Consider the following 25,949-nt stretch of genomic DNA (forward strand, 5'->3'; position numbering starts at 1 on the left):
TCCCCGCACAGCGCATTATACACGGACAATGCACTTACATGCACCAGGAAGAAGAAGGTGAACTCCGGGGACCTGAGTGGGGAAGTGACACATGCAGGATATCGGGCGCAGGATCTTAGTGACTCCCCGCACATCGCATTATACACGGACAATGCACTTACATGCACCAGGAAGAAGAAGGTGAACTCCGGGGACCTGAGCGGGGAAGCGACACATGCAGGATATCGGGCGCAGGATCTTAGTGACTCCCCGCACAGCGCATTATACACGGACAATGCACTTACATGCACCAGGAAGAAGAAGGTGAACTCCGGGGACCTGAGCGGGGAAGCGACACATGCAGGATATCGGGTGCAGGATCTTAGTGACTCCCCGCACAGCGCATTATACACAGACAATGCACTTACATGCACCAGGAATAAGAAGGTGAACTCCGGGGACCTGAGCGGGGAAGTGACACATGCAGGATATGGGGTGCACGATCTTAGTGACTCCCCGCACAGCGCATTATACACTGACAATGCACTTACATGCACCAGGAAGAAGAAGGTGAACTCCGGGGACCTGAGCGGGGAAGTGACACATGCAGGATATCGGGCACACGATCTTAGTGACTCCCCGCACAGCGCATTATACACGGACAATGCCCTTACATGCACCGGGAAGAAGGTGAACTCCGGGGACCTGAGCGGGGAAGCGACACATGCAGGATATCGGGTGCACGATCTTAGTGACTCCTCGCACAGCGCATTATACACGGACAATGCACTTACATGCACCAGGAAGAAGAAGGTGAACTCCGGGGACCTGAGCGGGGAAGCGACACATGCAGGATATCGGGTGCAGGATCTTAGTGACTCCCCGCACAGCGCATTATACACGGACAATGCACTTACATGCACCAGGAAGAAGAAGGTGAACTCCGGGGACCTGAGCGGGGAAGTGACACATGCAGGATATCGGGTGCACGATCTTAGTGACTCCCCGCACAGCGCATTATACACGGACAATGCACTTACATGCACCAGGAAGAAGAAGGTGAACTCCGGGGACCTGAGCGGGGAAGTGACACATGCAGGATATCGGGCACACGATCTTAGTGACTCCCCGCACAGCGCATTATACACGGACAATGCACTTACATGCACCAGGAAGAAGAAGGTGAACTCCGGGGACCTGAGCGGGGAAGCGACACATGCAGGATATCGGGTGCAGGATCTTAGTGACTCCCCGCACAGCGCATTATACACGGACAATGCACTTACATGCACCAGGAAGAAGAAGGTGAACTCCGGGGACCTGAGCGGGGAAGTGACACATGCAGGATATCGGGTGCAGGATCTTAGTGACTCCCCGCACAGCGCATTATACACGGACAATGCACTTACATGCACCAGGAAGAAGAAGGTGAACTCCGGGGACCTGAGCGGGGAAGCGACACATGCAGGATATCGGGTGCAGGATCTTAGTGACTCCCCGCACAGCGCATTATACACAGACAATGCACTTACATGCACCAGGAAGAAGAAGGTGAACTCCGGGGACCTGAGCGGGGAAGTGACACATGCAGGATATCGGGCGCAGGATCTTAGTGACTCCCCGCACATCGCATTATACACAGACAATGCACTTACATGCACCAGGAAGAAGAAGGTGAACTCCGGGGACCTGAGCGGGGAAGTGACACATGCAGGATATAGGACGCACGATCTTAGTGACTCCCCGCACAGCGCATTATACACGGACAATGCACTTACATGCACCAGGAAGAAGAAGGTGAACTCCGGGGACCTGAGCGGGGAAGTGACACATGCAGGATATCGGGTGCACGATCTTACCAAAACCAAGATTAATATATAATAATATATTACCAGAACCCAGATTACTACATAGATACAGTACCAGAACCAAGATTACTACATAGATACATGACATAGACCAAGATTACTACATAGATACATGACATAGACCAAGATTACTACATAGAAACAGCAATGGAACCAAGCTTACTATACAGATATGACACCATATCAAGCTACTAAATAGATACAGCACCAGAAACATGATTACTAAATAGATACAGTACCAGAATCAAGGTTACTAAATAAATATGTTACCATACCAGCATGGCTTGTACAGGTATTTGGCGTACATGATCCTTTTTCGGTGAAGCTGCGCTGGCTTCCATGGGACACAAATTGGGGGGCGTGCCGCGAGACGATCCGACGGATTCGGACAAACCGTGGGATTTAACTTAAAAATTGTGTTGCAAGCCCAAGTACTTACATGCACCGGGAAGAAGAAGGTGAACTTCCGGCAGACTTGAGCGAGGAAGCGACACATGCAGGATATCGGGCGCTTGATCATCAGGAATCGCGGCAGAGTTCATCCTTGTCAGACAGTCCGTATCGGGGATCGCGCAGGGACCAGGTAAGTAAATGTGCCCCTATATCTCCTCTATTTCATACACTGCTGGAAGTTGTATCTGTAAGCTCCAGTACTCCACTGCTAAAACTGAAAGCTGATGGGATCTGGTCTGGGCTTGGATTCTTCCAGGTCAGATCCCACTAATGTAGAACTGATCAGGCTGGAAGGTGTGGATTCGGAATCTTGGGCTGGGGCCGGGCTTGGATCCTTCCAGGTCAGATCCCACTAATGTAGAACTGATCGGGCTGGAAGATGTGGATTCGGAATCTTGGGCTGGGGCCGGGATTGGATTCCGACTATTCCACTCCTGATGGCAGCCCTGGTGATGTGGTTAATATGGTATAGATGGAGGAGGACATGGTTGGGGACGTGTGGTATGGCGTTTGTGGCTTGGGTGTGGGAGGTTGATGTGGTTAATAAGGGCTTGGTGGCTTATACATATTTATTTTTATATAAAAAATTGGCACCTACTACTTGGAATCTGATCCATATCTGCTTCATGATAGACTTACTCACGAAATACAAATGTTATACAACACAATGATGGAATGTAATGAGAATTTTACCTTAGATTCTGGAGGTTACACAACCCTGGTATAATTCTTTGTAACCCCTCGGGTTCTATGGAACCTTGAGATAGATTGAGTTCTTCTATATGTGTGCAGGTTTCCATGATGAATGCCAACACCGTACAGTCTAGGGCCGACAGGCGAACCTCAGAAAAGTCAAATACTCTGTGTGACTGTAATGATTCCTGCACCAGATCCTTGTTCTGGGATTCAAACAGATAGTAGAATGTCCGGAGAAGATGGCGCTTCTTGTCCTTACTTTTCTCCAGCCTTTGTTCTTCTAGAATAAAGTTCTCAAGCCAAGTGATGACTTCTCTGGAGGCCTGAGCTGCTTGTGTGTCCAGGTATCCGGTTAGTAGTGACCTGGTGGTGGCATCTGATAGACCACACAGGAAGCGGAGGAATATCTCACCTCGTCCATCAGGATAGGATTTGGCTCTTTCTAGTGATTTCTGTAACTTCTCAGGAGAATAATCAGCATAATGCACAAAGGCAGAGAAGAATTCCTGGACAGTGAGATGTAAGAAGGAATAGGACACAGGTTCCTCCGATTCCATCAGAAAACTTGATAAGAGCTTTGACTTATTGTCCACATGGAAAGACTCCAGATCTCGATGATCAAATATAATCCTGTGATTCATGACCCCATGTTCTGCCATCCATCCGATGGACTGCAGGAGCTTCTGGGCGCCACTTTTCTCCAGGCTGTGATTGGACAGGATGTTGGCCACAAATATGGCAAAGAGCTGGGTCACGGTTCTGGGTAATAATGAGACCTGCTGGTCACTACTTGTTGTCTGGAAGCTCCTGGATAATACTGTACAGATGATCCAGCAGTAGGACGGGAGGTAACAGAACGTGTACAATGTGTCATTCTGCCTCACATAGGAAAAAGCCTTTTCTGCCAGTTCAGGGTCACTGAAGAAATTGTCAAAGTAAATCTTTCTTTCTTCTGCCAAAAATCCAGTAATTTCTATTATTCTATGGAAAACCCTACAATCCATTGATGCCAGTCTGGTCGGGCGACTGGTCATCAGAACAGAACAACCATTAAGAAGAGACTTTCTCACCAAACTGACCACAATGTGACCACAACGTTCCGGCTGTTTGGGGTCGGAGCACAAGTGATCTGGTGTAAAATTCATTGTCTGATTGCTTTCATCTAATCCATCAAATATAAAGAGAAGTTTCTCTGGATCTTGTAGGATGTTCCTGAGCTGCTGCCACAGATATGGGTAATGATGAAGGATCAGGGTCTCCAGGCTAACCTTATCCCATTGGTTGAGTTCCCGGAATTTGAAGAAGAAGACAAAAGAGAATCTTTGATAGAGATCCCCCTTCACCCAGTCATAGACAATCTTCTGCATCAGTGTGGTCTTTCCTACCCCGGGCACTCCAACCACCATCACCATATGTGGTACCTGTCCGGATTGGGGGCAGCAGCGGAAAATCTTGTTGGGGGAAATGGGCAATAAGTCATTTTGTGCTCTTTTAACTAATTTCTCATGTTTTACCCCGGTCTCTATGAGCTCATTCTCGTAACGTTCCCTAAAGTGATAAGTGGAGACAATGATGAGGTTCACATAACGTGTACATAGTGGAAAACTCTCCTCCCTCTGGTCACAACTTGGAGGTTTGTTTTCTACCAGTTTTTCCGTTTGGTTCTTCAGATGATTCATGTGATGTCTCTGGATATCTAGGAATAACAATAAAACAGACACATCAGATTTCCAAGACCATTTTAATTCTTATATATATTAACAATGTTTTTCCATTCCATTTTTTTAGGGGGGCTTAAGGGGTCCTACAATAAGTTGATCATAACAAAGTGTTCATTTAACCTGCAGAGCCACTCACTGGAATCCATGAGTTGTCCATATTGTGCAGGGTAAAATGGACGGAGAACAGGTCTTTGGAGTTGTTCCTCACTATAGTTAGTAGGAGGGGGTCTTCAGTCGAAGACAACTCAACACTTTGTATAGTTTGCAGATTTTCTGGTGTCCAAGTCTTGAAATAATCCCAACTCCTTCTGCACATCCAGGAATTGAGATTATTTCCCCACCTACGCCACCACCACAGGTGGGCATGGAGGGGTGTGAAGGGGGCCATGCCTGACCATCTTAATTTTAAGATCATTCAGGTCAACCAAGTGGGATTTTTTATTTAAACTATAAGATATCTACCTTTCAGTTCGGGGTGAAGTAAGTGCCCCTCTTCATCCAGTAAAATTTTCCCTGGTAGAGTTTTACCTGAAAAGAAAGAAAAGTGTGTAATATACCCAAGTCATCCGTAATATTATCCAGAATGTAACATAAAGGTGTAGGGGTGAAGACCAATAACCTCACACCCAGAGATCGCATTAACGCCTATACAAGTGTCTTTGACGCTTGTATAGGCAGTTTTACTGAGAATTTTCTCCTCTTTCCCCTAATCCTGGCCAGGGAGCTGCAGTGGCCTCTTACAGCCCAGGGCCCTAGGTAGAAGGTCATGTTACCGGAGCAACATTGTTCCCTATTGGTCGCTGATGCTCCGGTCACATGACCTTGCACAGCGGAGGTTCGGTGGGGAGGCGATCTCAACGTCCCGATGGCAATGTGATACAATTAGCCCCTGTCACATCATCCTCCAAACACATACTGAGCTCTCTGCCTGCATAGGGATCCTGTATCGTCACTGATACGGCTTCAGCCACAGTCTGGTCATGGGGGAAGAGGAGGCTGGTTGGGGGGGACAAAGTGGGACACATTTACTTACCCGGTCCATTCGCGATCCAGTGGCGCGTTCTCTGCGGTGGATTCGGGTCTTCCGGCGATTCAATAAGGCAGTTCCTCCGACGTCCACCAGGTGTCGCTGCTGCACTGAAGTCCGCCGGAGTTCACGATCCGTTGCTGGGTGAAGGTAAGCGTGTGTCCAGCGACACTTTTTTTTAAAAAATGCGGCGGTTTCTCCGAATCCGTCGGGTTTTAGTTCGGCCACGCCCCCCGATTTCCATTGCGTGCATGCCGACGCCAATGCGCCACAATCCGATCGTGTGCGCCAAAATCCCGGGGCAATTCAGCGGAAAACGGCACAAATCGGAAATATTAGGGTAACCCGCCGTAAAAACGCGATTTGGGCCCTTAATAAATGACCCCCAGTGGACGAGTCAGCCACAGTCTGGTCACAGGTTATTGGCTGCAGTCTGGTCATGGGGTATGGTGTCGGCGTTAGTCACAGTCTGGACGTTTGGTGTCGGCGTTAGTCACAGTCTGGACGTTTGGTGTCGGCGTTAGTCACAGTCTGGACGTTTGGTGTCGGCACGTGTCTGGTCACGGGGCATTAGTCTGGTCTTGGGGACGGCAGTGTGGTTGGGGGCTGGCACTGTCAGCCATATTTTCCGAGGACTAAGGAGGTTGATATACAGGACCTTATAGAAATTACATATTGACTAAGACTCTCAGAATAACTTATTCCTTGTGAAAACTAAACAACAGCCAATAATTCCATGATAGACACCGCCATACATGATGTTACCTTCCGCGCAGAGCTCCTCCAGTACAGCGCATAAGGCAGGAAGCGGCTGCTCCTTTTGTAAGACATAGAGACTATCCCACAGTCCTATCACAGCGTCTCTCCCAAGCTGAAAAATGTCAGACACCAAAGTCCGGGCAAATAGTTTTCTGTCATTTAGGAGATCTTTGTATTTCTACAACAAGAAAGAATGTCCAATCAGAGAAGAGAATTTGACTATAGGGACATAGGGAGTGCAGCATTCAACAAGAGCTGTGGCATCTCTATGGCTCCTCCAGGGTGACCCTGGACCTCCTCGTCTGGTGGAGGGGATGACCATGTTTTGATAGGTTATCAGTTGTGCCATGCTCCTTCCATTTACCAATGATGGATTGAACAGCGCTCCATGATATGTTCAGAGTTAGTTTTATATCCTAACCATGAATACAGGCGGTCCCCTACTTAAGAACACTCGACTTACATACGACCCCTAGTTACAAACGGACCTCTGGATATTGGTAATTTATTGTACTTTAGTCCTAGGCTACAATAATCAGCTGTAACAGTTATCACAGGTGTCTGTAATGAAGCTTTATTGTTACTCCTGGTTCTTATGACGACCCAACATTTTTAAAATCCAATTGTCACAGAGACCAAAAAAGTTCTGGCTGGAATTACAATGATAAAATATACAGTACCGACTTACATACAAATTCAACTTAAGAACAAACCTACAGACTCTATCTTGTATGTAACCCGGGGACTGCCTGTATTCACTTTGCCAGAACTTTATCCTCGAGTTGTCTGGAGTTTAGCTTGGTTTTCATGATGCTGTAGAGGGCAGGCCTCGGCCCCATAACATATGCTTTCAATGTGAGGCCTCTTCGTGAAAATGGGTGCAAACTCTGCCAGTCCCGAACTTTAGACCGGATCAGTTTTTGCTATAGTCTCCGCTGGCCTTCTGCCCAGTCTCCGCCGCATCCTTGGTGGTCTGCAGGTCGGAGAAAGCCCGAAACTGGCAGAGATTCATGTGGATTCTCGACCAGAAAATTTCGCAGAAGCCATAATGCAGCTCCCCTTTGTGTTGCTCTATCACATACAATATCAATAAGTCTGTGACTTATGGTGTGTTCCCACATCCCCAAGTCTTTTAGATGCAGTTTTCGAAGTATAATGTAGTTGTGGATAATAATGGGTGAGGACATATCATTGAGAGAAGCTGCTCCTCCTCTGTTTTCACTCCACTACAAGTTTTGGACATAGAAAATTGCATCTGAAAAACTGAACATGTGGACGCATCCCGAAACATATAAAAACAAGTCAAACTTGAAAGGACGTGGATACTTTTGTAATGCACTGGTGAATGTAATGTGTCTCTCCCAATTAATCACTACCAATTGGGACCAATGTCTTCAACCTTCTCTTATCCTTGTTCTCAATCTCTAAATGTTGCTAAATTTGCTATTGTAGAAGCCTCAATTCTATACAAACATTTCGCCACAGACAGGGTTGTCATCATATCACATTCTCTCACCTCAAGATTAGGGACTTTTCTAGAACTGAGATGACTTAGAAGGGCGTAAGGACTCAGGTTCTCCACAATGTAGTGAAGATCCTCCTGGAAATATTCATACGTCGTCCTCAGGACGTGATGTTCGTACTGACAAAGCTGCTGGTGGAACTTCTGGATATCATTATCTAGGAGGAACCAAGAACCTTGTTACCATATTAATGGCGGCCATATACATATACGTAACCACTGATGGCATCATGACACTTTGGGGCTGTTAACTGGGTTAAAAAAGGGAGGAAGATTTCTTTATTCCTACCATAGTATTGTCATCAACTGATCTGGGCCTCAAGTAACAATGGCTCCAATGTCAAGAACCCATTTTCCAATTTGACCCTATTCATGGTGATCCTTTGACGTACTATACGGTACTATGACGTACCATTAAGAAGTCATAGCTGGTAATGGATGGGGGAGACTGTCTGAAAACAGAATTAGATGGAAGATCTCTGTCTTGTCCTGTCAATATGACCTTATTAAGTAGATTATTTGCTGATAAGTTGGATAAAAGTAATCTTCTGAACCAAGTAGTCTGCAATAGTCTTAGCTGCTGTAACATTTCTAGAGTTCCAAAGAAGTAGTTTGTCATATGTCCTGTTCCCATGAGAACAACGACAAGTTCTAGAAATTCAGATCTACTAAGGCAGACTGATCTGTTTGCTCATAGAAGCCGGCCACCACATTTGGCGTCAATTAGCCAACCCATCCTTGTGTCTCAGAAGATCTGGATTTCTAGGACTTGTTGTTGACCTTCTGGCAACACACGGCCTCCTGAGATCAGAACATCTCACTACCATGCATGAAAGAGCCATGCCGGAAGTGCAATCTTTTGTCGTCTGATCGGGAGTTGAGATTGTTAACAAAGAAGAAGTACGTACTGTCGGTGTGTCACATCCAATCTTAAGATTTCAACAAGAGAACTCAAGGTTTCATATGGACATTATTTTTGAAGAACCGAATATAGACTAAAGAAACCATTTTGATTGATTTTGGGACTACAAAAAAAAAGAAAAAACATTAATCCCTGGATAAATCCATTGTGGTCATCATCTCCTGAGCCTGGGGAACTGCTAATAAGAAAGTTGGAGTTGCCCTATACCCAGAAGTGAGAAGCCTAATCGGTATAAAAAAAATTGGGTGTCCTAGTAGACCCTGAAAGGTGCTTCTGGTATTGTCTTGTGACCAGACACAACAGGACAACTTTAAAAACTTGTGAAGTTTCTGCTCACATGGGTGAAAGCTGTGTTGACAACTACGGAGGAACCGACAGGAGGTCATTGTGAAGGTCCTATTATGCCTTCCTCTTGTTGGATATTTTTATGCCATGAGATGACCAGATTTTTAACAGATTTTCAAATAACAGAACTGTAATGGGGACACTGGACTCAAGGACCACCAACAGGATAGTGAACCCTAAGACTCCAGCCCCAAACAGACCTGATTGCTAGCCTCTGTGTATCCTTGGCGATACAAGACAACCACAAAGAAAGTTCTTCCCTGCCCAAATGTGTGGACACGTCAGAAGACAAATAAATAACACAAAGGGGAGGTCGACAATCTGGGCCACAACTAAAATAAAAAATAAAGTGCAGGATTGTATAGGATAGAAGAATAGTTAAAAGCGTAAGTCAAATATTGAAAAAACAGAAATAAGACATATAGCAAGAAAAGCTCAGATGAGAGAGCTAGAAAGAAAATATTTAACCAGCAATCATAATAGCGCACGTGGGGGATTTATTAGAGTAGAGAGTCTGATTCCAGGTGAGAGGAGAAGAGCTCGGAGAATGAGCGTATTAACAGAGACCCATGCGATAGAACACTGTTTAGACTGCTGACTGTTCAGACTGTGCAGAATTCAGAATCTTCTCATTCTAATATTGTGACCTGCAGAAGACCCGGACACAGATGTAACATAAATTACATAGAGTAAAGCTTGTGCTTCCAGTTATATCCTCTGCTTGTGCTGGAAGTAACCCGGATCAGCTGATCATTCAGGATTAGGCATCAGTATAAACAATCCAGAAAACCCCCTTTAATATTGATATTAAATTTATCATTGAAAAGCTGCAATATAAAGGTAAGGTCCCTACCAGAAATGGATCCTGCCTTCCGATACGGCTTCCGGTACATTCTTGGTTCCATAGTTCCGTCCCTGTAAGATATAGGACTATGATTTACAGAGAATTTCCTGCTTGTCAGTGGAGCTGATGATGTGCCAAAGCTATAAAGAGACTCTCAGACTCTCCACAGAGCAGAGCACAGACATGTACAGAAGGGAGTGCAGACCCCAGCACATGTACAGAGGGGAGCACAGACCCCGGCACATGTACAGAGGGGAGCACAGACCCCGGCACATGTACAGAGGGAAGCACAGACCCCGGCACATGTAAAGAAGGGAGCGCAGACCCCGGCACATGTACAGAGGGGAGCGCAGACCACCGGCACATGTACAGAGGGGAGCACAGACCCCGGCACATGTACAGAGGGGAGCACAGACCCCGGCACATGTACAGAGGGGAGCACAGACCCCGGCACATGTACAGAGGGGAGCACAGACCCCGGCACATGTACAGAGGGGAGCACAGACCCCGGCACATGTAAAGAAGGGAGCGCAGACCCCGGCACATGTACAGAGGGGAGCGCAGACCCCGGCACATGTACAGAGGGGAGCGCAGACCCCGGCACATGTACAAAGGGTAGCGCAGACCCCGGCACATGTACAGAGGGTAGCGCAGACCCCGGCACATGTACAGAGGGGAGCGCAGACCCCGGCACATGTAAAGAAGGGAGCGCAGACCCCGGCACATGTACAGAGGGGAGCGCAGAACCCGGCACATGTACAGAGGGGAGCGCAGACTCCGGCACATGTACAGAGGGGAGCACAGACCCCGGCACATGTACAGAGGGGAGCGCAGACCCCGGCACATGCACAGAGGGGAGCGCAGACCCCGGCACATGTACAGAGGGGAGCGCAGACCCCGGCACATGTACAGAGGGGAGCGCAGACCCCGGCACATGTACAGAGGGGAGCGCAGACCCCGGCACGTGTACAGAGAAGAGCGCAGACCCCGACACGTGTACAGAGGGGAGCGCAGACCCCGGCACGTGTACAGAGGGGAGCGCAGACCCCGGCACATGTACAAAGGGCAGCGCAGACCCCGGCACATATACAGAGGGGAGCGCTGACCCCGGCACATGTACAGAAGGGAGCGCAGACCCCAGCACATGTACAGAGGGGAACGCAGACCCCGGCACATGTACAGAGGGGAGCGCAGGCCCCGGCACATGTGCAGAAGGGAGCGCAGACCCCGGCACATGTACAGAGGGGAGCACAGACCCCGGCACATGTACAGAGGGGAGCACAGACCCCGGCACATGTACAGAGGGGAGCACAGACCCCGGCACATGTACAGAGGGGAGCACAGACCCCGGCACATGTAAAGAAGGGAGCGCAGACCCCGGCACATGCACAGAGGGGAGCGCAGACCCCGGCACATGTACAGAGGGGAGCGCAGACCCCGGCACATGTACAGAGGGGAGCGCAGACCCCGGCACATGTACAGAGGGGAGCGCAGACCCCGGCACGTGTACAGAGAAGAGCGCAGACCCCGACACGTGTACAGAGGGGAGCGCAGACCCCGGCACGTGTACAGAGGGGAGCGCAGACCCCGGCACATGTACAAAGGGCAGCGCAGACCCCGGCACATATACAGAGGGGAGCGCTGACCCCGGCACATGTACAGAAGGGAGCGCAGACCCCAGCACATGTACAGAGGGGAACGCAGACCCCGGCACATGTACAGAGGGGAGCGCAGGCCCCGGCACATGTGCAGAAGGGAGCGCAGACCCCGGCACATGTACAGAGGGGAGCGCAGACCCCGGCACATGTACAGAGGGGAACGCAGACCCCGGCACATGTACAGAGGGGAGCGCAGACCCCGGGACATGTACAGAGGGGAGCGCAGGCCCCGGCACATGTACAGAGGGGAGCGCAGACCCCAGCACATGTACAGAGGGGAGCGCAGACCCCGGCACATGTACAGAGGGGAGCGCAGACCCCGGCACATGTACAGAGGGGAGCGCAGACCCCGGCACATGTAGAGAGGGGAGCACAGACCCCGGCACATGTACAGAGGGGAGCGCAGACCCCGGCACATGTACAGAGGGGAGCGCAGACACCGGCACATGTACAGAGGGGAACGCAGACCCTGGCACATGTACAGAGGGGAGCGCAGACCCCGGCACATGTGCAGAAGGGAGCGCAGACCCCGGCACATGTACAGAGGGGAGCGCAGACCCCGGCACATGTACAGAGGGGAGCGCAGACCCCGGCACATGTACAGAGGGGAGCGCAGACCCCGGCACATGTACAGAGGGGAGCGCAGACCCCGGGACATGTACAGAGGGGAGCGCAGACCCCGGCACGTGTACAGAGGGGAGCGCAGACCCCGGCACATGTACAAAGGGCAGCGCAGACCCCGGCACATATACAGAGGGGAGCGCTGACCCCGGCACATGTACAGAAGGGAGCGCAGACCCCAGCACATGTACAGAGGGGAACGCAGACCCCGGCACATGTACAGAGGGGAGCGCAGACCCCGGCACATGTGCAGAAGGGAGCGCAGACCCCGGCACATGTACAGAGGGGAGCGCAGACCCCGGCACATGTACAGAGGGGAGCGCAGACCCCGGCACATGTACAGAGGGGAGTGCAGACCCCGGGACATGTACAGAGGGGAGCGCAGGCCCCGGCACATGTACAGAGGGGAGCGCAGACCCCAGCACATGTACAGAGGGGAGCGCAGACCCCGGCACATGTACAGAGGGGAGCGCAGACCCCGGCACATGTACAGAGGGGAGCGCAGACCCCGGCACATGTACAGAGGGGAGCGCAGACCCCGGCACATGTGCAGAAGGGAGCGCAGACCCCGGCACATGTAGAGAGGGGAGCACAGACCCCGGCACATGTACAGAGGGGAGCGCAGACCCCGGCACATGTACAGAGGGGAGCGCAGACCCCGGCACATGTACAGAGGGGAGCGCAGACCCCGGCACATGTACAGAGGGGAGCGCAGACCCCGGCACATGTACAGAGGGGAGCGCAGACCCCGGGACATGTACAGAGGGGAGCGCAGACCCCGGCACATGTACAGAGGGGAGCGCAGACCCCGGCACATGTACAGAGGGGAGCGCAGCCTCCAGATTACTTCTGACCTGTGGCATTTGATAGGAGACTACAGTGAGAAGGGTTATTACACTGTACCCAAGGTGGTAGAGATTTCCTAACCCATCCCCATCCGGTGAGACGCTCCCAGATTTCGAGGCCTGCCGTGGTATAATCTGGGCTTCAGCTGTTGAATTTGGGATACTGGATGGACCCTCACTTCATCTTAAAACAACTTAAGTTAGAGGAACCATTTAGAACGCCAGTCTTTAAGTTCCCTCCACTGACGATCTTCTGATTGTAAAGAAAGAGAAACAAAAACAACAACGAAGGAGGACGGCGCCTCGCGTGATAGCGTAGAGACAGGTAAACCGAATGTGGTGAGAAAAATGGGTGCTCACCTGGTGACCACTTGGGTACAAGCGGTAATAAATATCCAATATGGGGGAGGATCCTTAATGGTACGGAGGTTTTGATCTTAGGTTACTGCAGCAACTTTTGGGCGCTCTGACAAACCGGTAGCCAGAGGTACCGTAAAATGTATAATGCAATAATGGAAAAGGTGGAGGGGGCCTGGAAAGTGCGCTTGTAACCGAATAAAGATCTCTCCAAGTGTAATGGTTACGACAAATTTTATTGGTAGCAGTGATATCCAGTAACGCGTTTCGGGGAGACCCCTTCGTCAGACCAGAAATGGGACCACTGAGTGGGAACTCAGAAAAAGAGCGCTAAGAGGGAACTCAGTCGAGTAGCTGACCGACTGAGTTCCCTCTTAGCGCTCTTTTTCTGAGTTCCCACTCAGTGGTCCCATTTCTGGTCTGACGAAGGGGTCTCCCCGAAACGCGTTACTGGATATCACTGCTACCAATAAAATTTGTCGTAACCATTACACTTGGAGAGATCTTTATTCGGTTACAAGCGCACTTTCCAGGCCCCCTCCACCTTTTCCATTATTGCATGATCTTCTGATTGTATCTTTACGGATACAGACACGGACTTAGCCGCCAGTTCCGACCTTTAGACTGGATTGGAACTGGCAGAGTTTTTACCTATAGCCCAAAATCTGGCGAAGGACAGGGAGATAAAAGTGGTTTCTCCACCAGACAAGTGACGGAGAAGCCATAATGAATCTCGCCTACTGTGTCTGGAATAAATACACAAAACACTTTATTTTATGGTGTCAAAATGGTCACAACTTTATTTATATCATATGACTAAAACAATTAGAGGAGGAATCAGGTGAATTGCTAGGGGTGGGGATCACCCCTATGGTAAGCAGTGAAGGGCTGTCCGGCTCTTCTTAGTGAGTTGGATCATTAGGCTCCTGGAGGGCTCCCCATAAAATGTATCATTGGGAGCCTCAGTCCTGTCACTCTCTCCACACAATTTTAATCCAAGTTTCAGTGGGTTAAAGGGGGCATAGTACAACAGTACTACACTACACGCCACATACTATGTCCTCTCACAGTACTACACTACACACCACATACTCTGTCCTCTCACAGTACTACACTACACACCACATACTATGTCCTCTCACAGTACTACACTACGCACCACATACTCTGTCCTCTCACAGTACTACACTACACACCACATACTCTGTCCTCTCACATTACTACACTACACACCACATACTCTGTCCTCTCACAGTACTACACTACACACCACATACTATGTCCTCTCACAGTACTACACTACGCACCACATACTCTGTCCTCTCACAGTACTACACTACACACCACATACTATGTCCTCTCACAGTACTACACTACGCACCACATACTCTGTCCTCTCACAGTACTACACTACACACCACATACTCTGTCCTCTCACATTACTACACTACACACCACATACTCTGTCCTCTCACAGTACTACACTACACACCACATACTATGTCCTCTCACAGTACTACACTACACACCACATACTCTGTCCTCTCACAGTACTACACTATACACCACATACTCTGTCCTCTCACACTACACACCACATACTCTGTCCTCTCACATTACTACACTACACACCACATACTCTGTCCTCTCACATTACTACACTACACACCACATACTCTGTCCTCTCACATTACTACACTACACACCACATACTCTGTCCTCTCACATTACTACACTACACACCACATACTCTGTCCTCTCACAGTACTACACTACACACCACATACTATGTCCTCTTACAGTACTACACTACACACCACATACTATGTCCTCTCATAGTACTACACTACACACCACATACTCTGTCCTCTCACAGTACTACACTACACACCACATACTATGTCCTCTTACAGTACTACACTACACACCACATACTATGTCCTCTCATAGTACTACACTACACACCACATACTCTGTCCTCTCACAGTACGACACTACACACCACATACTCTGTCCTCTCACAGTACTACACTACACACCACATACTCTGTCCTCTCATAGTACTACACTACACACCACATACTCTGTCCTCTCACAGTACTACACTACACACCACATACTATGTCCTCTCACAGTACTACACTACACACCACATACTTTGTCCTCTCACAGTACTACACTATACACCACATACTCTGTCCTCTCACAGTACTATACTACACACCACATACTCTGTCCTCTCACAGTACCACACTACACACCACATACTATGTCCTCTCACAGTACTACACTACACACCACATACTATGTCCTCTCACAGTACTACACTACACACCACATACTATGTCCTCTCACAGTACTACACTATACACCACATACTATGTCCTCTCACAGTACTACACTATACACCACATACTCTGTCCTCTCACAGTACTACACTACACACCACAAACTAGGTCCTCTCACATTACTACACTACACACCACATACTCTGTCCTCTCACAGTACTACACTACACACCACATACTCTGTCCTCTCACAGTACCACACTACACACCACATACTATGTCCTCTCACAGTACTACACTACACACCACATACTATGTCCTCTCACAGTACTACACTACACACCACATACTATGTCCTCTCACAATACTACACTACACACCACATACTCTGTCCTCTCACATTACTACACTAGACACCACATAATATGTCCTCTCACAGTACTACACTACACACCACATACCATGTCCTCTCACAGTACTACACTACAGACCACATACTATGTCCTCTCACAGTACTACACTACACCCCACATACTCTGTCCTCTCACAGTACTACACTACACACCACATACTATGTCCTCTTACAGTACTACACTACACACCACATACTCTGTCCTCTCACAGTACTACACTACAGACCACATACTATGTCCTCTCACAGTACTACACTACACACCACATACTCTGTCCTCTCACAGTACTACACTATACACCACATACTATGTCCTCTCACAGTACTACACTACACACCACATACTATGTCCTCTCACAGTACCACACTACACACCATATACTCTGTCCTCTCACAGTACTACACTACACACCACATACTATGTCCTCTCACATTACTACACTACACACCACATACTCTGTCCTCTCACAGTACTACACTACATACCACATACTATGTCCTCTCACAGTACTACACTACACACCACATACTCTGTCCTCTCACAGTACTACACTACACACCACATACTCTGTCCTCTCACATTACTACACTACACACCACATACTATGTCCTCTCACATTACTACACTACACACCACATACTAGGTCCTCTCACAGTACTACACTACACACCACATACTATGTCCTCTCACAGTACTACACTACAGACCACATACTATGTCCTCTCACAGTACTACACTACACACCACATACTCTGTCCTCTCACAGTACTACACTATACACCACATAATCTGTCCTGTCACAGTACTACACTACACACCACATACTATGTCCTCTCACAGTACTACACTACACACCACATAATCTGTCCTCTCACAGTACTAAACTACACACCACATACTATGTCCTCTCACAGTACTAAACTACACACCACATACTATGTCCTCTCACAGTACTACACTACACACCACATACTATGTCCTCTCACAGTACTACACTACAGACCACATACTATGTCCTCTCACAGTACTACACTACACACCACATACTCTGTCCTCTCACAGTACTACACTACACACCACATACTCTGTCCTCTCACAGTACTACACTACACACCACATACTATGTCCTCTCACAGTACTACACTACACACCACATAATCTGTCCTCTCACAGTACTACACTATACACCACATACTATATCCTCTCACAGTACTACACTACACACCACATACTCTGTCCTCTCACAGTACTACACTATACACCACATAATCTGTCCTGTCACAGTACTACACTACACACCACATACTCTGTCCTCTCACAGTACTACACTATACACCACATAATCTGTCCTCTCACAGTACTACACTATACACCACATAATCTGTCCTCTCACAGTACTACACTACACACCACATACTATGTCCTCTCACAGTACTACACTACAGACCACATACTATATCCTCTCACAGTACTACACTACACACCACATACTCTGTCCTCTCACAGTACTACACTATACACCACATACTATGTCCTCTCACAGTACTACACTACACACCACATACTATGTCCTCTCACATTACTACACTACACACCACATACTCTGTCCTCTCACAGTACTACACTACACACCACATACTAGGTCCTCTCACAGTACTACACTACACACCACATACTATGTCCTCTCACAGTACTACACTACAGACCACATACTATGTCCTCTCACAGTACTACACTACACACCACATACTCTGTCCTCTCACAGTACTACACTATACACCACACAATCTGTCCTGTCACAGTACTACACTACACACCACATACTATGTCCTCTCACATTACTACACTACACACCACATACTCTGTCCTCTCACAGTACTACACTACACACCACATACTAGGTCCTCTCACAGTACTACACTACACACCACATACTATGTCCTCTCACAGTACTACACTACAGACCACATACTATGTCCTCTCACAGTACTACACTACACACCACATACTCTGTCCTCTCACAGTACTACACTATACACCACATAATCTGTCCTGTCACAGTACTACACTACACACCACATACTATGTCCTGTCACAGTACTACACTACACACCACATACTATGTCCTCTCACAGTACTACACTACACACCACATACTCTGTCCTCTCACAGTACTACACTACACACCACATACTCTGTCCTCTCACAGTACTACACTACACACCACATACTCTGTCCTCTCACAGTACTACACTACACACCACATACTCTGTCCTCTCACAGTACTACACTACACACCACATACTCTGTCCTCTCACAGTACTACACTACACACCACATACTCTGTCCTCTCACAGTACTACACTATACACCACATACTCTGTCCTCTCACAGTACTACACTATACACCACATACTCTGTCCTCTCACAGTACTACACTACACACCACATACTATGTCCTCTCACAGTACCACACTACACACCTTATACTATGTCCTCTCACAGTACTACACTATACACCACATACTCTGTCCTCTCACAGTACTACACTATACACCACATACTCTGTCCTCTCACAGTACTACACTACACACCACATACTAGGTCCTCTCACAGTACTACACTACACACCACATTCTATGTCCTCTCACAGTACTACACTACAGACCACATACTATGTCCTCTCACAGTACTACACTACACACCACATACTCTGTCCTCTCACAGTACTACACTATACACCACATAATCTGTCCTGTCACAGTACTACACTACACACCACATACTATGTCCTCTCACAGTACTACACTACACACCACATAATCTGTCCTGTCACAGTACTACACTACACACCACATACTATGTCCTCTCACAGTACTACACTACACACCACATAATCTGTCCTCTCACAGTACTACACTACACACCACATACTCTGTCCTCTCACAGTACTACACTACACACCACATACTCTGTCCTCTCACAGTACTACACTACACACCACATACTCTGTCCTCTCACAGTACTACACTACACACCACATACTCTGTCCTCTCACAGTACTACACTATACACCACATACTCTGTCCTCTCACAGTACTACACTACACACCACAAACTATGTCCTCTCACAGTACTACACTACACACCACATACCCTGTCCTCTCACAGTACCACACTACACACCACATACTCTGTCCTCTCACGGTACTATACTACACACCACATACTATGTCCTCTCACAGTACTACACTACACACCACATACTCTGTCCTCTCACAGTACTACACTATACACCACATACTCTGTCCTCTCACAGTACTACACTACACACCACATACTCTGTCCTCTCACAGTACTACACTATACACCACATACTCTGTCCTCTTACAGTACTACACTACACACCACATACTATGTCCTCTCACAGTACTACACTACACACCACATACTCTGTCCTCTCACAGTACTACACTATACACCACATACTCTGTCCTCTCACAGTACTATACTACACACCACATACTCTGTCCTCTCACAGTACTACACTATACACCACATACTCTGTCCTCTCACAGTACTACACTACACACCACATACTCTGTCCTCTCACATTACTACACTACACACCACATACTATGTCCTCTCACAGTACTACACTACACACCACATACTCTGTCCTCTCACAGTACTACACTACAGACCACATACTATGTCCTCTCACAGTACCACACTACACACCATATACTCTGTCCTCTCACAGTACTACACTACACACCACATACTCTGTCCTCTCACAGTACTACACTATACACCACATAATCTGTCCTGTCACAGTACTACACTACACACCACATACTATGTCCTCTTACAGTACTACACTACACACCACATACTATGTCCTCTCACAGTACCACACTACACACCTATGTCCTCTCACAGTACTACACTACACACCACATACTATGTCCTCTCACAGTACTACACTACACAGCACATACTCTGTCCTCTCACGGTACTATACTACACACCACATACTCTGTCCTCTCACATTACTACACTACACACCACATACTATGTCCTCTCACAGTACTATACTACACACCACATACTCTGTCCTCTCACAGTAAAAAAAAAAATTGTTCAGTCTCCCAGAAAGCAGTGAAAAAAAAAAAATTTTTTAAGTGTTTTTAAAGTGAAAAAATAAAAAAAAACATAATAAAAACCTAAAATATCTGCTATCTTTGTCATCACAGCAACAAAACAGAACAGAGTTAAAACACAAAAGTTAAAAAACAAAGGACAATTGACAGAGAGGGTTAAAAAATACAACTCGAAACATATTTTTCAGTCGCACCTCTCACCACGTAATAATATTATTATTAAAATTATCGCACAGTCAACAGAAAAGTCAGATCCTTCGAGGGACTCGATGAAACTCTTGGGCCTCAGAGTCCAAAACAGACACAAAGAATGGGGTAAGAAGTGCAGGGACATCCCCAGAGGTGACATCACCTGATGGAGGGAGGTAACGGACAGGCGGGGGGTGACACAGACAGGAGAGACGCACCTGAGGAGCCGCAGGGATCTGTGCTGTCAGGGAACAATCCCAGGATAATGATGATGTCACCATAGGGGCGGGGCCTCACAAAATACCAGGATAACAGGAAGTGGCAGTGGGATAGAGCGCAGTGTGTGCCAGAGAGTCTGACAGGACAGGAGGTAGGGGGGGGGGGGTTATTGACATGGGACTGTATGTTGGAGGGGAGCGAGGTCTGCAGGACAGGAGGGGGGTGATATTTACATGGGACTGTATGTTGGAGGGGAGCGAGGTCTGCAGGATAGGAGGGGGTGATGTTATTTACATGGGACTGTGCTGCCAGGACCTGCAGCACTACCACCATCACCCCTGGTCTGTATGTATACAGAGATACAGCAGTGATGTCACCAACCCAGCGCCCCCTGTGCAGCCTCTGCCTGCAGCCTGTGTAAGTGTTATACTGACCACAGCCAGGACCTGCAGCACTACCACCATCACCCCCGGTCTGTATGTATACAGAGATACAGCAGTGACGTCACCACCAAAGCGCCCCCTGTGCAGTCTCTGCCTGCAGCCTGTGTAATATGCTGACAACAGCAAGGACCTGCAGCGCTGCCCCGATCACCCCTGGTCTGTATATATTCAGAGATACAGCAGTGATGTCACCACCACAGCTCCCCCTGTGCAGCCTCTGCCTGCAGCCTGTGTAATATACTGACCACAGCCAGGACCTGCAGCACTACCACCATCACCCCCGGCCTGCATGTATACAGAGATACAGCAGTGATGTCACCACCACAGCGCCCCCTGTGCAGCCTCTGCCTGCAGCCTGTGTAATATACCGACCACAGCCAGGACCTGCAGCACTACCACCATCACCCCCGGTCTGTATGTATACAGAGATACAGCAGTGATGTCACCACCACAGCGCCCCCTGTGCAGCCTCTGCCTGCAGCCTGTGTAATATACCGACCACAGCCAGGACCTGCAGCACTACCACCATCATCCCCGGTCTGTATGTATAGAGAGATACAGCAGTGATGTCACCACCACAGCGCCCCCTGTGCAGCCTCTGCCTGCAGCCTGTGTAATATACCGACCACAGCCAGGACCTGCAGCACTACCACCATCATCCCCGGTCTGTATGTATAGAGAGATACAGCAGTGATGTCACCACCACAGCGCCCCCTGTGCAGCCTCTGCCTGCAGCTTGTGTAATATACTGACCACAGGCAGGACCTGCAGCACTACCACCATCACCCCCAGTCTGTATGTATACAGAGATACAGCAGTGATGTCACCACCACAGCGCCCCCTGTGCAGCCTCTGCCTGCAGCCTGTGTAATATACCGACCACAGCCAGGACCTGCAGCACTGCCCCCGTCACCCCCGGTCTGTATGTATACAGAGATACAGCAGTGATGTCACCACCACAGCGCCCCCTGTGCAGCCTCTGCCTGCAGCCTGTGTAATATACCGACCACAGCCAGGACCTGCAGCACTGCCCCAATCACCCCCGGTCTGTATGTATACAGAGATACAGCAGTGATGTCACCACCACAGCTCCCCCTGTGCAGCCTCTGCCTGCAGCCTGTGTAATATACTGACCACAGCCAGGACCCGCAGCACTGCCACCATCACCCCCGGCCTGCATGTATACAGAGATACAGCAGTGATGTCACCACCACAGCGCCCCCTGTGTAGCCTATGTCTGCAGCCTGCGTAATATACTGACCACAGCCAGGACCTGCGGCTCTGCCCCTATCACCCCCGGTCTGTATGTATACAGAGATACAGCAGTGATGTCACCACCACAGCGTCCCCTGTGAAGCCTCTGCCTGCAGCCTGTGCAAGTGTTACACTGACCACAGCCAGGACCTGCAGCACTACCACCATCACCTCCGGTCTGTATGTATACAGAGATACAGCAGTGATGTCACCACCACAGCGTCCCCTGTGCAGCCTCTGCCTGCAGCCTGTGTAAGTGTTACACTGACCACAGCCAGGACCTGCAGCGCTGCCCCCATCACCCCCGGCCTGTATGTATACAGAGACACAGCAGTGATGTCACCACCACAGCGTCCCCTGTGCAGCCTCTGCCTGCAGCCTGTGTAATATACTGACCACAGCCAGGACCTGCAGCACTACCACCATCACCCCCGGCCTGCATGTATACAGAGATACAGCAGTGATGTCACCACCACAGCGTCCCCTGTGTAGCCTATGCCTGCAGCCTGCGTAATATACTGACCACAGCCAGGACCTGCAGCTCTGCCCCTATCACCCCCGGTCTGTATATATACAGAGATACAGCAGTGATGTCACCACCACAGCGTCCCCTGTGAAGCCTCTGCCTGCAGCCTGTGCAAGTGTTACACTGACCACAGCCAGGACCTGCAGCACTACCACCATCACCTCCGGTCTGTATGTATATAGAGATACAGCAGTGATGTCACCACCACAGCGCCCCCTGTGCAGCCTCTGCCTGCAGCCTGTGTAATATACTGACCACAGCCAGGACCTGCAGCACTACCACCATCACCCCCGGCCTGCATGTATACAGAGATACAGCAGTGATGTCACCACCACAGCACACCCTGTGCAGCCTCTGCCTGCAGCCTGTGTAATATACTGACCCCAGCCAGGACCTGCAGCGCCCCCATCACCCCCGGTCTGTATGTATACAGAGATACAGCAGTGATGTCACCACCACAGCGTCCCCTGTGAAGCCTCTGCCTGCAGCCTGTGTAATATACTGACCACAGCCAGGACCTGCAGCACTACCACCATCACCCCCGGCCTACATGTATACAGAGATACAGCAGTGATGTCACCACCACAGCACACCCTGTGCAGCCTCTGCCTGCAGCCTGTGTAATATACTGACCACAGCCAGGACCTGCAGCACTACCACCATCACCCCCGGTCTGTATATTTACAGAGATACAGCAGTGATGTCACCACCACAGCGCCCCCTGTGCAGCCTCTGCCTGCAGCCTGTGTAATTGTTACACTGACCACAGCCAGGACCTGCAGCACTAGCACCATCACCCCCGGCCTGCATGTATACAGAGATACAGCAGTGATATCACCACCACAGCGCCCCCTGTGCAGCCTCTGCCTGCAGCCTGTGTAATTGTTACACTGACCACAGCCAGGACCTGCAGCGCTGCCCCCCATCATCCCCGGTCTATATGTATACAGAGATACAGCAGTGATGTCACCACCACAGCACTCCCTGTGCAGCCTCTGCCTGCAGCCTGTGTAATATACTGACCACAGCCAGGACCTGCAGCACTAGCACCATCACCCCCGGCCTGCATGTATACAGAGATACAGCAGTGATGTCACTACCACAGCACACCCTGTGCAGCCTCTGCCTGCAGCCTGTGTAATATACTGACCATAGCCAGGACCTGCAGCGCCCCCATCACCCCCGGTCTGTATGTATATAGAGATACAGCAGTGATGTCACCACCACAACGCTCCCTGTGCAGCCTCTGCCTGTAGCCTGTGTAAGTGTTACACTGACCACAGCCAGGACCTGCAGCACTACCACCATCACCCCCGGTCTGTATATATACAGAGATACAGCAGCGATGTCACCACCACAGCGCCCCCTGTGCAGCCTCTGCCTGCAGCCTGTGTAATATACCGACCACAGCCAGGACCTGCAGCACTACCACCATCATCCCCGGTCTGTATGTATAGAGAGATACAGCAGTGATGTCACCACCACAGCGCCCCCTGTGCAGCCTCTGCCTGCAGCCTGTGTAATATACTGACCACAGCCAGAACCTGCAGCACTGCCCCAATCACCCCCGGTCTGTATGTATACAGAGATACAGCAGTGACGTCAACACCATAGTGCCCCCTGTGGAACCTCTGCCTGCAGCCTGTGTAAGTGTTACACTGACCACAGCCAGGACCTGCAGCACTACCACCATCACCCCCGGTCTGTATGTATACAGAGATACAGCAGTGATGTCACCACCACAGAACACCCTGTGAAGCCTATGCCTGCAGCCTGTGTAATATACTGACCACAGCCAGGACCTGCAGCACTGCCACCATCACCCCTGGCCTGCATGTATACAGAGATACAGCAGTGATGTCACCACCACAGCGCCCCCTGTGCAGCCTCTGCCTGCAGCCTGTGTAATATACTGACCACAGCCAGGACCTGCAGCGCCCCCATTACCCCCGGTCTGTATGTATACAGAGATACAGCAGTGATGTCACCACCACAGCACACCCTGTGCAGCCTCTGCCTGCAGCCTGTGTAAGTGTTTGACCACAGCCAGGACCTGGAGCTCTGCCCCCATCACCCCCAGTCTGTATGTATACAGAGATACAGCAATGACATGACCACCACAGCTTTCCTTGTGCAGCCTCTGCCTGCAGTCTGTGTAAATGTTACTCTGACCACAGCCAGGACCTGCAGCGCTGCTCCCATCACCTCCGGTCTGTATACAGAGATACAGCAGTGATGTCACCACCACAGCGCCCACTGTGCAGCCTCTGCAATATACCGACCACAGCCAGGACCTGCAGCACTACCACCATCACCACCAGTCTGTATGTATACAGAGATACAGCAGTGACGTCACCACCCCAGCGCCCACTGTGCAGCCTCTGTCTGCAGCCTGTGTGTTACATTGACCATAGCCAGGACCTGCAGCACTGCCTCCATCACCCCCAGTCTGTATGTATACAGAGATACAGCAATGATGTCACCACCCCAGCGCCCACTGTGCAGCCTCTGTCTGCAGCCTGTGTGTTACATTGACCACAGCCAGGACCTGCAGCACTACCACCATCACCCCCAGTCTGTATGTATACATGTATAATGTCACCATCACAGTGCTCCCTATGCAGCCTCTGCCTGCAGCCTGTGTAAGTGTTACACTGACCATAGCCAGGACCTGTAGCGCCCCCCATCACCCCTGGTCTGTATGGTCCATGTGTGACTACTTACCTATAGACGTGTGGTAGGATGATCCAGCAGGTTACAGGAAAAACAGATCATGACAATTGTGGGAAAGATTTTTATTACAGTTAAACACACCAATTGCCCTATAATGTGCAGGA

The 25,949-nt window shown here is 49.4% G+C and overlaps 1 protein-coding gene across 4 annotated transcripts in view; it reads right to left on the reverse strand.

Moving 5' to 3' along the window:
* LOC140069299 (NACHT, LRR and PYD domains-containing protein 3-like) overlaps positions 1-25,949 on the reverse strand; it is a 76,947-nt gene that overhangs the window by 18,090 nt on the left and 32,908 nt on the right. Inside the window, exons 1-6 of one of the 4 annotated variants that reach the window (XM_072114833.1) lie at positions 20,889-20,962; positions 10,146-10,207; positions 8,020-8,183; positions 6,510-6,681; positions 5,180-5,245; positions 2,994-4,692 (exon numbers count right to left, since the gene is read on the reverse strand). The exons of the other annotated variants lie outside the window; for them this stretch is intronic. Coding sequence (XP_071970934.1) covers positions 2,994-4,692; positions 5,180-5,245; positions 6,510-6,681; positions 8,020-8,183; positions 10,146-10,197 — 2,153 coding nt within the window. The 5' untranslated portion in view covers positions 10,198-10,207; positions 20,889-20,962. Of the gene's footprint in view, positions 1-2,993; positions 4,693-5,179; positions 5,246-6,509; positions 6,682-8,019; positions 8,184-10,145; positions 10,208-20,888; positions 20,963-25,949 lie in introns of those variants that run through there. 4 annotated transcript variants of the gene reach the window in all.

This window comes from Engystomops pustulosus, chromosome 7 (assembly GCF_040894005.1).
Source record: "Engystomops pustulosus chromosome 7, aEngPut4.maternal, whole genome shotgun sequence".
Taxonomy (NCBI): Eukaryota; Metazoa; Chordata; class Amphibia; order Anura; family Leptodactylidae; genus Engystomops; species Engystomops pustulosus.